This window comes from Scyliorhinus canicula, chromosome 1 (genome assembly GCF_902713615.1).
Source record: "Scyliorhinus canicula chromosome 1, sScyCan1.1, whole genome shotgun sequence".
Classification (NCBI taxonomy): Eukaryota; Metazoa; Chordata; class Chondrichthyes; order Carcharhiniformes; family Scyliorhinidae; genus Scyliorhinus; species Scyliorhinus canicula.
In genome coordinates, this window is record NC_052146.1 from 239,832,818 (window position 1) to 239,846,088 (window position 13,271).

Consider the following 13,271-nt stretch of genomic DNA (forward strand, 5'->3'; position numbering starts at 1 on the left):
CTCTTTCCAAGGACTCGATGGGCTGAATGGTCGTCTCCTGCACTGTAAATTATATGATTCTAATTAACCTTGTCCTGAAAATTACATCTGGGTGTGGCAGTACCCCGACAGATGAACTGTTGACCCGTGATAATCCCAAGGATCTCCATCTGACCACTTTCAGCTCCAGTGGGACAAATAAAGCATTCTTAATTCTGCATTCCTTAATAACATTACAAAGAATTTACACTGCGTTTTGCTATTGCTTTCCTGTAATGGTGTGAGCATAAATACACAACTGCGAGCCGTAACCGATCTAAGGGCTTGTAGAACTTAAATATTATTTCCTAGTTTTTGTATTCAACACTTGTGGAAACAAAACAAAGAATTCTGGTTGTCACTTTAATGGAAATAAATACTGGTTCTGCCACCTTATTAATGTCTTAAGGCTGCAGAAAGTTCCTCCACTCTAGTAAAATATCAATATTTAATGTTTATTCCCTTTTCCAGTTGTTAGCTACAAATTTCTCCATTAAATAGTGTCTATCAAAGTGGCAGTCCACATGCTCTCCTGCACATTTTCCTAAGATTTGCCATATCCTATCTTTATCTTTGCTTTAAGTCTTGTAAGTGGTACCTTTTCGGTAATCCAGAGCCATATCTAATTAGACTCTGGGCAGGAGGCCAGAATACTTTCATGTGCTAAGTCTACTTTGAAGCTAGAATCATAGAATGATATAGAAGGGGGACATTGGTCCACAATGTTAAGGCATTAATAAGGTGGCAGCACCAGTATTTAATTCCACCCGTTGAAAGCTATCCAGTGAGTCTTTCACTGGAGCCCTGGGAATTTTTTCCACTTCAAGAATTTATCTAATTCCCTTTTGAAAGTTGATATTGAATCTGCTTCCACTGTCATTTCAGGCAGTATGTTCCAGATTGTAATTCCTTGGGTAAATTTCTCCTCATTTACTCCATTAACATCATTCAAGGTTTTACACTCCTTGGTCAAATCTCCCTTTTTCCTCCTCTGCTCAAAGCAGAACAACTCTAGTTCTTGAATTGTCCTGCCACCTTCAAAGACCTGTGTGTGTTTACCGCAAAGTCACTTATTCCTGCATATCTTTAAAATTGAACTATTTTGTTTATATTTTCTTTCCTTATTCTTCCTACCAATATGATTTGTTGCATTAACTTCCCATTTCATCAGCCTGTCCTCCGGAAGACCATTACTATCCTCCTGGAACTCTCTAACTTAAAAACACCATATCATTACATTGTTCTGAAACCATACTGACTCTCTGGCAGCAGATTCTTGTCATGTTGTTGCACTGAGCAGTTTTGAAGGATTCTGATAAAGATTTTTCTGGCAACGGAGAGGAGTGAGATTCCTCAATGATTGTAACAAGATTGATGAGTTCCTTTCCGCTTGTATCGGTGGACAATGGAGCATTTTTGTATTCTTATGGGATGGTTCCTTGCTCTCAGTTGAAATTAAGAGTTCCATGAGCAGTGAGTTTGGAAGCTTCTCAGAATCAGATAGCAGAACAAAATATTGGACACTGAGGTGCTCACCCAAGCTGGCATTCCATGGATCAACATCATATTGAGACAGTTACAACTGAATTGGTCTGGGTATATAGCCAGAATGCCTGACACATGGGACCCCCATGGCATCTCCCACCGGCAGATGTGGTAGGCTATTTAAATTGCTGTTCACTTCGGCAGGACCGTAATATTCGCTGGGCGGGAAGGGCCATTTAATCCTGGTCTTGATTACAGATGCAAAACTTCTAGGGAGAGCTTGAATCTGGGCTGTGCTCTCATGGCAGTCAAATGAAGTACTACTCGGATACACTCTGAAGGCTTCACTTAGGAGTTTGCTATTGATCCCATGTCCTGGGAGTAACTCATCTGACACCAAATTAAAAAGTGCGTGACCCTCTTCCAAAGTGAGCTAATTTCAGAAGCAGAGAGAAGATGCAAGGAGAAGAAATCCCATCTGCAGTATCCTATCTTATTTGCAGCAGAACCTTCCGAGTGCAGTTTGAGCTTAGCAGTCGTATACGTACCCACCAGAACCGGACCAAACACCCAGATGATGGGCATGATCATCTTCGTCGCCCATGGTTCTAATAGTTTTCAGCTCTGGAGTTTTACTTTGAAAACTCTCTCGCTCACTCCTGAGCTTTGCTGAACCAGAAATCCAACTTGCTGTTAGGAGTCCTTCAGTTAACAAGAGTGTAAATTCCTTTAGCCAACTAAATTCTGTTTGAGAGGTGTTTTCGCTTCTCCAGTGCTCTTGTTCTCAACCTTAAAACTAAACTGCTTGAACTTTCCCACCCCTAAATTCACTTTGTGATCCTTCACTGTTATATTATCTCATCTCCCAGGTAACTTGGTCATTTGGCCAATTACTGCAAGCCAACTCCTTGTTTTCTTTACCAAAACCCAGATCCTAAATAAACATTGTTCTAAACGAGAAAATTTCTCCAAAAGCACATGGGCCATCACACTCCATAGATCAATTACACCCCCCCCCCCCCCCCCCCCCCACACACACACACACACACACACAATAATTCTGATTTTCATTCTCACTAAATTCCTGTTGTCACTCTATTTAATGAGAAATTCCATTCAGCAGAATCCGCTTTCTCGCCAAGTTCTCTGATGTGTACATTTCAGAATCCAGAGTTACAACTAGTCAGTCAAGTGCCAACTACAATAATTAACACCTAGCCAGGAACCCACTTGCAATTGTTCGACGGTTGACTGCTACCTGCTAGCAATTTTTTAGTAGTTAACAGTAACCATAAATTGTAGAATTGAAGGCAGAGGTACAAGTGCAAACTCCTTGTTTTGTTTGTACTTATGGGTTGCTTTTCCTTTTTTATTTGAGTGTTTATTTTCCATTCTTATATGTAAGAAAAGGTGCACTTTTGTAACTGGTTACTAAGTCTTTTTGATTCTTTGAGCCTTTGTATGTGGTAAAGTAATCAATGGTGTAATGTGGCATACTGAACGTTTTGGATGAACTGTTTTATAGGATTTATAGGTTTTCAGTACATTCCTAAGGAGAAGGGAAATTAGTTTAGGAAGTCCCTGTAAACCTCAGAAATGCCCATGTTTCCTATGCCAAACAAATAATATAAAAACATAATACAAATGGGGAAAATACAAATATTGCAAATTTGAAACAAAACTAGAAGATGCTTTAATTACACAATGCATTTGATGACTTATAATCAAAGAACATTTGCAACATTGTCTGTTTTTGCTTTTACATGAAACATTGTCTTTGTATTCCTCTATTCATTTACTGAGCTTTATGAAAAGCAGTTTAATGCTGTGCACTAAAATGTGCCTTATGAATGCTCTTCTCTGTTTCAGTGTGTAAATATTTATAAATTAATAAATGAAATACATTACACAATTTATATACTTACAGCATGTTTGTAGTTTGTGTCCCTATGCACTAATACATTAAAAAAAAGTTGATTTTGACATTTTGGAGTTATATACACTTTAAAAAAATTATTGTCAGGTTTTCAGTTTACAATTCATTGAGTCATTCAAGCAGAAGTTTAAAAGAATTATGATTGTAATTAAAAATTTGCTTTGTGTGGTGTAAAAATAATCCAGTCCTTTTCTCATAATGATGTATGCATTTGCAGGTTCGTAGTAAAGCCCAGCATGTTTTCTTCACAGCCTTAGGGACTTACAATTTTTGCTGTCGAGATATTATACCACTGGTGCTGGAGTATTTGCATCCTGACAAACAGAATATAAGCCAGCAACAATTAAAAGTAAGTTTTTGATGAAAGAATTAAGCAATAATAGAATATTCCCATACTGTTTCAGCCCAGTTATAGCAATTTGTTTATGGTTCTCTCATTAAAAAGTATCCCATATGAAATTATATTTCTGTAGCATATTTTTGTCTTTTTCAAAGTCCAAAGATGTGCGGGTTAGGTGGATTGGCCATGCTAAATTGCCCGTAGTGTAAGGTTAATGGGGGGATTGTTGGGTTACGGGTATACGGGTTACGTGGGTTTAAGTAGGGTGATCATTGCTCAGCACAACATCGAGGGCCGAAGGGCCTGTTCTGTGCTGTACTGTTCTATGTTCTATGTAAAGAGTAGTAAAACATATTTTAAAATGTTGCGCAGGAACTGACTAACCATTCAGTTTTTCTCCTGCTTGCAATGTAAAGAGCCATCCATTGAAAGATTATGTAAAGATGCAAGTGTTAATTTATTTACTTTGTATACTCGTGTAAAAGTCGAAATTTTGAGATCTATTTTTTAAGCATGAAGTTAAGGGATCGACTTTTACATGGGTAATGTTTTCAAGGAGATTATTTTCAATGAAAACACATCTACCCCGCATACCTAACATGGCTCTCAAAGAAAATCTATACGGTAATGGGGAAGCGGTGCCTATATCAGTAGTTTATTGTCTGACTGTCTCGCGTGCAGGTGCGCACACACCCACACCACCAACACCTCCCAGCCCTTGACCTCGGCCTTGGTGCAGGGCGTGTGCAGCGGGATTGCATTGAGTCAGCATTCACAAGGACTTGATGGGCAAGGCCCTCTTCTCCCTAATAAAGGCTGAGAATGATTGGTTTGAAGTTTGCTCTGGAAGTTGGTCCCTATTACTCCTCTCCGATCTGTTAGTTTCTCCCCCAACAAAATCAAGATCAATCTCCATCCATCCTGCCTAATTAACAAATATTAACTGTTATCTCCAACAGTTTGTAACTTTTCCTTTTGTCAGTTCAGAGTTTTGATATTTAGGGCTGAAAATCACTCCAGATCTACTGCACCTCTACTGTGTGGTTTACATTCTGTTCGAAATGGATTGTAAGATCATTGGGACCCATCGTTCATTCGTTTTTGAGGGAGCATTGAGCTTTGAAGGCTAACAATTTTCCTATTTCAATTGCTTCTGTACTGTAAACAGAGATGCACCTGTATGGGTTTTAATTGCTGAATATTGTTTTTCATTGAAAGGACAGATTTTGTGTCTTACATCATTGCAGCCGATAAAGTCTGTCAGGATGGCAGGGGTTGGGAAGTTTTAAGTTTCTATTGTTTCCTGTTCTGTTAGAGAGTTGTACAATATATGCCCATACTGGGTCATTATTTGCTTTCCTGTAAATTCCTGATTAGAAATGGAGCAAGTTTGCTGTCCAGCTTTCACCAGGATCATCATCTCTCTTCACCCATTGACACTAAAATGCTTACCAATGCCTTTTTTTACCGTCTGTGTTTTCCTAACATTTGTGAGATCCCATTCTGTTCTGAGCATATTCTTGTGATGCCTGCTCCTTCCACATTTGAGTAGCCTGTCTGCTGTCTTCACAGCTCCTTCATTTGTGTCTTAAATATTTTTGTCATTTGGCACATTCATTGGATGGGGAAAATGGTTCAACTTTATTTCTTTGCACCTTTTTTTGTGCTGAAACCCTGTTGCAGAATGTCGAGGAAGATTTAAGAATATATAGGAATACTGGAGTAGTTTTGTCCTCAACTCCATTCCCCTTCCACATGTTCATTTAGGATGAATTAGATATGAGCTTCAGACTCCATTGTGTCAATTATGAAAACCAACATGTGTCTGTTTATACCGTCATCTCAATCTTAACCACAATGCTGGATTATTGTGTCCAATTTGAGCTACCACACTTTAGGGAAGCTGATAATGTTTTGGAACAGGTACAGGATACAGAAGAAAAATACTAGAATAGTTTCAGGGATGAGGCATTACAGTTTCATGGATAGAACTGGAGAAGCTGGGGTTGTTCTTAGTTCAGTGAAGACCAAGTGAGGATTTGATAGAAGTGTTTAGAATCCTAAACTGAGTAAATATAGAGAGACTGTCTCCGTTGTCTGCTGGGGAAATAATGAGAGAAAATATTTAAGCTGATTGACAAAAGAACCAGAGGCATCATGAGGAAAACTTTTTTATATAGTGAATGGTTAGGGCTTGGGTGGAAGTGCTTGATAGGGTGGTAGATGCATAGAACATAGAAAAATACAGCAAAGAACAGGCCCTTCGGCCCATGATCTTGTGCCGAACCTTTGTCCTAGATTAATCATAGAATTTACAGTACAGAAGGAGGCCATTCAGCCCACCGAGTCTGCACCGGCTCCTGGAAAGAGCACCCTACCCACGGTCAACACCTCCACCCCATCCCCACAACCCAGCAACCCCACCCAACACTAAGGGCAATTTTGGACACTTAAGGGCAATTTATCATGGCCAATTCACCTAACCTGCACATCTTTGGAGGAAACCGGAGCACCCGGAGGAAACCCACGCACACACTGGGAGGATGTGCAGACTCCGCACAGACAGTGACCCAAGCTGGAATCGAACCTGGGACCCTGGAGCTGTGAAGCAATTGTGCTATCCACAATGCTACTGTGCTGCCCTTAAGAACAAATTAATCTACACTCCATCATTCTACCGTAATCCATGTACCTATCCAATAGCCGCTTGAAGGTCCCTAATGTTTCCGACTCAACTACTTCCACAGGCAGTGCATTCCATGCCCCCACTACTCTCTGGGTAAAGAACCTACCTCTGACATCCCCCCCTATATCTTCCACCATTCACCTTAAATTTATGTACCCTTGTAATGGTTTGTTCCACCCGGGGAAAAAGTCTCTAACTGTCTACTCTATCTATTCCCCTGATCATCTTATAAACCTCTATCAAGTCGCCCCTCATCCTTCTCCGTTCTAATGAGAAAAGGCCTAGCACCCTCAACCTTTCCTCGTAAGACCTACTCTCCATTCCAGGCAACATCCTAGTAAATCTCCTTTGCACCTTTTCCAAAGCTTCCACATCCTTCCTAAAATAAGGCGACCAAAACTGCATACAGTACTCCAAATGTGGCCTTACCAAGGTTTTGTACAGCTGCATCATCACCTCACGGCTCTTAAATTCAATTCCTCTGCTAATGAACGCGAGCAAACCATAAGCCTTCTTCACAGCTCTATCCACTTGAGTGGCAACTTTCAAAGATCTATGAACATAGACCCCAAGATCTCGCTGCTCCTCCACATTGCCAAGAACCCTACCGTTAACCCTGAATTCCGCATTCATATTTGTCCTTCCAAAATGGACAACCTCTCACTTTTCAGCGTTAAACTCCATCTGCCACTTCTCAGCCCAGCTCTGCATCCTATCTATGTCTCTTTGTGCAGATTTGATAGTAATCGTCAAAAGGGAATTGGCAATAAACTTGAAGGATAAAATATTGCAGGGTTATGTGGAAAGAGTGGAGAGTTGGACTAACTAAATTGCTTTTCAAAAGAGCCAACGCAGGCTTAATGGGCCCAATAGCCTCCTTTTGTGATGTACTATTCTATGATTCTGCTGATAAGGCTCTCCTCCATGCCCATCACTCCAAGGCTCAAATTCCTTCATACATCTTCTAAGCCTAGCCTGTTATGCAAGCTGCGATTCATCACTGCCTCCAATGAGTTGAGTAAATAAAAACATTGACATTGAAATGGTTGCTTTATTGTTACAATTAATGATTGAATTTTTTCCCTCAAAATTTTGAGGTAGTTTCAGATATATTTGTTCAATTGTATTTCTTTTTTGCACATTGTAAAACAGGGTGCACTGTACTGTCTTCTTGGAAACCACAATGGAGTCTGCTTGGCCAACCTCCACGACTGGGACTGCATTGTTGCTACGTGGCCAGCGATAGTTTCTTCAGGGCTCAGCAAAGCAATGTTTTTGGAAAAACCTTCCATAGTTCGTCTATTTGATGATCTTGCAGAGAAGATACATAGGCAGTATGAAACCATTGGCCTAGATTTTGGAGTAAGTAATTATTGATGCTCTAAATGGGGATACTAAACATTGGGGAAAATATCCTATCCTTTGAATATGGGGAATGCTCAACCTTTTGAGCATGAAACCAAGGGCGGGATTCTCCTGGAATCGACGGGGTGGGCAGAAACGGCGCAGTGGAGTGGTGGGAACCACTCCAGCGTCGGGCCGCCCTAAAGGGTGCTCCGCACCCTCAGGGGCTAGGCCGGCGCCTGAGTGGGTTGTACCCCGCCGGCTGGCGTGGAAGGCCTTTGGCGCCGGGGCCGAAGGGACTCCGCCGGCCGGCGCGGGTCCGTGCATGCACAGGAGCGTCAGCAGCTGCTGACACATCCCCGCACATTCGCAGGGAAGCGTTCACCTTCGCTCCGGCCATCGCGGAAGCTTATACGGCCGGCCGGCGCGTAGGAATAGAGTGCCCCCACGGCACGGGCCCGCCCGCGGATCGGTGGGCCCCGATCGCGGGCCAGGCCACCATGAGGGCACCCCCGCCGGGGCCAGATCCCCCCCCCCCCCCCCCCCCAGGACCCCAGGTCCTGCCAGTAAGGGGCCAACTCCAATTTATGCTGGCGGGACCTGCATAGAACGGGCGGGACTTCGGCCAATTGCTGGCCGGAGAATCGCCGGGGGGAGCCCGCCGACCGGCGGGGGCGGGAATCACGCCGACCTGGCGGGGGGTCGGAGAATCCCGCCCCAAATTTTCCTTCCCCATTATCTTACTGAGAATTCCTGGGGGATACCGGCAGTGGCCAGTCAGTGCACTTGAACATGAAGCAGCGCAGTCAAGTAAATGAGGCACACTGTAGTGTCCTCCCCCAGCATATGGCAGCTGCCTATTTAGAGAGCCAGGAAGAAATACTATCTGGAGTCTATGCTCAGCTACTTTCAGATTGAAGTGGTCTAAGGGAGTCAGCATTAAGAAGATGGAACCAGGAAAAAGATGAGCACTTTTCTTGATAAGTAAAGGACAACATCGGGGTTGAAATCCTCTTGCTTATTTTTAGATAACGACCTTTACCTGCATTGTGTGGGGGAATGTATTCAGTACTCCATCTTACCTGCGGAGACATAAGCGAGTTCACAAGTGACGACAGGGGTTGGATTCTCCTGTTATTGCTGCAGCAATAACAGACCTCTGACGTGAAGCAGGTGTTGGATTGCCACTAACATTTCACTAACATTCTAGTTGCAAGACCTTGTTGGGAGAAGGTCTGTGCAATGAAAATATCTGGCTTCAATAATGATTATGAATCTGAAATCCATGTGATTACAGGTCAAGTCAGTTGGGGCTAGGGGAAGAGAAGCTGGTTTTCAGTTGTTAAGATGCTGCTTTACACTTGATTTACAGTTCCTGATGATTATTTGAAATGCCAAATTTTTATTTTCAAATGTACAAATAATGGAAATACTGGAATACAAAAGGTGGAAATCTTGGAGTATTCCAGGACATTGCCCAATAAGTAAAAGCTGCTCATTGTTTTAAAAGTACACCTCTTGGCGCCGAAGACCCGGGTTTGATTCTGGCCCCGGGTCACTGTCGGTGTGGAGTTTGCACATTCTCCCCGTGTCTGTGTGGGTTTCGCCCCCACAGCCCGAAGATGTGCAGGGTGGGTCAATTGGCCATACCAAATTGCCCCTTAATTGGGGGAGAAAACAAACATGCGGACAGCTGCAGTCATATTTTAGACTTTATAACTGATTATTTTCTTGTGAGATTTTAATGGTTATTTAGCAGTAAATCTGTATAACCTCATCTGCTCAGATTTCAGATTGTTGTGTGGAACTTTCTGCATCCTTGACCCAGGCAAAAGACCCAAATTCAAATTTGACTGTTCTCGCTGCTGAGGAAATTGAAAATGGAATTCAGAGCCAAATAGCAAAAAATAATGAGTCCTTACGGTAAATAGAATATAATCAGGTTGAGTTTGTCAGTAAATGAAAATTCAGTGCTACATTAAATGTTTTCTTCATAATTAAGATTTATTTTTATTGTTTAGGAATTATCAGAAACTAATTGATATCTTGTTGGATTTGCTCGACCAGCGGAACTTGTAAGTTTAAAAAACTGTACAATAACCTATTTTTTAAAATTCAATAGCTCAGTCCAATGTCTTAGTTTCCAGTATGCCATATTTCAGCTCTTTCAAAAGAGGTATTGAGATAGGGTCCGGGCTTTCACACAAGCAAAGGGTAAATTGGAGGGACAATTATCCGCTTGACAGATTTACTGTGGAAGTTCAGAGCCTGTGCTGCAATACAAATCAAGTGTCATATATCGTGAACCTTGAGAGATTTTCTCATGTGCAGAGAAAAACTGGTGCTGTTGGCATATTTTGAAAGGCTGCCAGTTGCCTACCTCCACAGAACAACAATGAGGTTTATACATGGGAATGATCAATAACCAGAGTGCGCACACTTAGTTACTATTTTTGATGTTGCCCAGTGATCTCTAGTGAAAATGCATCAATGTGGACAATGGTTGAGGATAGTATCTGGCTCAGCTTTGATGGATGAATAGCTGTTTAACTTACTCTCATTCACTGGTTGGGTTTATAAATGAAGAACGACTCCTTAATAATAATCTTTATTGTCACAAGTAGGCTTACATTAACACTGCAATTAAGTTACTGTGAAAAGCCCCTAGTCGCCACATTCCGGACCCTGTTCTGGTACTCACAGGGAGAATTCAGAATGTCCAAATTACCTAACAGCATGGCTTTCGGAACTTGTGGGAGGAAACCGGAGCACCCAGAGGAAAGCCGTGCAGACTCCACATAGACAGTGACCCAAGCTGGGAATCGAACCTGTGACCTTGATGCTGTGAAGCAACAGTGCTAACCGCTGTGCTGCCGAAGGACCTGAAATACTGCCACTGATTGTGGAACTATTACAGAATAAGTTTCTGCCCCTAAGGGAAGGAGATAAAGTCAGAAGGAAATGACATATGAGTTACAAAACCATCACATTAAAATGCAGCTTTCCCTTCAATATTATAGTAGTATTTCAGTGATATTAAATATATTTTCCCAATATCCTATTCTTAAGTGGAAAAATAAGAACGATGATAGGCCGGTTGCATTCTGCTCCATTGGTAACTGCGCTGATTTTTGTTACATGTATCTCATATAATGTCCAAAAGAAGAACTATTATGCGTCATATAGTATATGAGAATCTTGACTGCAATGAGTCTTCAGTTTACTGATCAGATTGTTGCAAAAAGAAATATCTTCACCACTAACGTGATGCACAGAAGTAGATATTTTAACATGGCTTTTAACAAATCTTGTAAAGAACTTTTATTTTTAATCAGGAAACTTTGATTTTTTTTTAGACCGTGGAAATTTGAACAAATAGCCATTGGTTTCCTTTCCCTATTGCTGAGAGATGATGTGCCACTGCCTACGAGAGCAATCAAGTTCTTCATACAGAGTCTCAATCATGATGCCTTAGTAGTCCGGAAGGTAAGATTTCTTTATTTTAACTTTCACATGTCTGAATGAAGAGAAGAATTGGATTTTTGGTTCTCAGTTTCCTAGTCTGGTGTACCTCATCAGCTGCAAGATATATGAAAGGTGAATCACTGACACCCAAGTGCACTAATAGATGCTATCAGGTGAATGCCTTTGGCAAGTTTCAGATTGAAAATGGGTTTACATGAAATTGGGGCACTAAAATAAAAACATCAAATTTGCTCCATTAAAAAAAAAGCAATCTTCATCACTTTTTTTAAGTTTTAAAAAGTAAAACAAACTGGTAACTGCAAACATAAAATGGCCTATATTCCAACGGGGATGTACATAATTACACTAAGGGGCTTGTTTAGCACAGTGGGCTAAACAGCTGGCCTGTAATGCAGAACGATGCCAGCAGCGCGGGTTGAATTCCTGTACCCGCCTCCCTGAGCAGGTGCCGGAATGTGGCGACTAGGGGCTTTTCACAGTAATTTCATTGAAGCCTACTTGTGACAATAAGCGATTATTATTATTAAGTGAATTATTACAAGACACCAATAATCAGTCAGCCAGTTATGATAGAAATATACATAAATATGATGTTGATCATTAGGGAAGAAGGAAATTGCCTATCCAGGTAAATGTCGGCATGGTTGGTTTGTTTTTTAAAACATCATTCTGTGTTGCTTCCTACATAAATGCAAAAGATAGCTGCTGACTACAGCTTTAGAAAAGGAACATTTCAACTTTGTCTGCTTAAATGGGTATTGAGATCGAATCCATGCTTTCATACAAGGAAAGGATAGATTTTGGGGGGAAATTACCTAAGACAGCTGCACGGAAGATTTTCATTGGAAATGCAGAAGGGCTGTAATACAAATCCGTTGTCATATATTGTGAAACACAAGAAATTTGCTCCCTTTGTCAAGAAGCAAAGTGGTGGTGGGACGTATTGTAAATGGCTACCAATGTTGCACAGACTACCTGACAATTGCACAAACAATGTCTACCTTCGCAATGTATCAATGTGGACAATGGGTGAGGTTAGTACCTGGCTCAGCTGTGATGGATGAATTGTCATTTAGTTTAGCCACATTCATTGGTTGAGTTTATTTATGAAAAATGGCTTGTGCGAGGGCCTGAAATACTGCAGCTGATTGTGCAATTATTTTAAGCCAAGAATTCTGATGGTAGTTCTGAATGCCTTAGATTACATAAACACATATGATATATTATTGGGACTTTGAGAATTATTAGTCCGAATATGTGGTAGATTCAAAAACTTGCATGTGACCAGTACTAAATTGCTTTCATCTGTAGATGGCAATATCTGCTGTGGCTGGCATTATGAAGCAGCTGAAGAGAACTCACAAAAAAATAGAGATTGATCCATACACTATTTGTAAGTAGAATTGATCTTTGGTGATTAATTTGTTGGTGATATTTCCATTTAAATGTTCAAGTTCTCTGTTTAGAGTAACTTTTCAAAAGATATGCAAATATTTTGAACAAGTTGCCTATTTCTAACTTGGAATGCTCTTTGAGGTATGGCATAAGTAGAAATGATTTTGGAAACCTAACAATTTTGTCAATGTTTTATTTGCCGCTGATTTTTAAGTGAAAAGTTGCAAGAATTTTCTCTCATTTGTAAAGACAATTGACCCGTAAGAATGTCAGCTAACTCAAATATGAAAATTTAAATATGAGTCATACATCACATCTTTGGACATTGTTGGAGGTATTTTAATATCTACCTCTATAGGCAGACTATTGCAGAACACGGATTGAACTTGAAATTACACTTGAGTCTGCTTGCTCTTGAGTTTTTGTGTTGAAAGTTTTAATGATCCCAGTGCTAAGTTCCCTTGCTTGTGCTTCCAGTATCTCAACCATACATTGCACAAGTTGGATGTTTCAATATTGCTGGTTGTAATTACAGTATTCATATCCCAAGAACCCTTATTTACAAACTATTTTGTCATAAA

At 40.9% G+C, this 13,271-nt stretch overlaps 1 protein-coding gene across 4 annotated transcripts in view; it reads left to right on the top strand.

Moving 5' to 3' along the window:
• The window catches only part of LOC119972755 (proteasome activator complex subunit 4-like), a 230,725-nt gene that overhangs the window by 144,797 nt on the left and 72,657 nt on the right, over window positions 1–13,271 (top strand). For all 4 annotated transcript variants that reach the window (XM_038810083.1, XM_038810091.1, XM_038810102.1 and 1 more), the window contains 6 exons: window positions 3,657–3,788; window positions 7,618–7,827; window positions 9,596–9,732; window positions 9,831–9,884; window positions 11,166–11,295; window positions 12,607–12,688. In XM_038810083.1, the coding sequence (XP_038666011.1) occupies window positions 3,657–3,788; window positions 7,618–7,827; window positions 9,596–9,732; window positions 9,831–9,884; window positions 11,166–11,295; window positions 12,607–12,688 (745 nt within the window). The remainder of the gene's footprint in view (window positions 1–3,656; window positions 3,789–7,617; window positions 7,828–9,595; window positions 9,733–9,830; window positions 9,885–11,165; window positions 11,296–12,606; window positions 12,689–13,271) is intronic.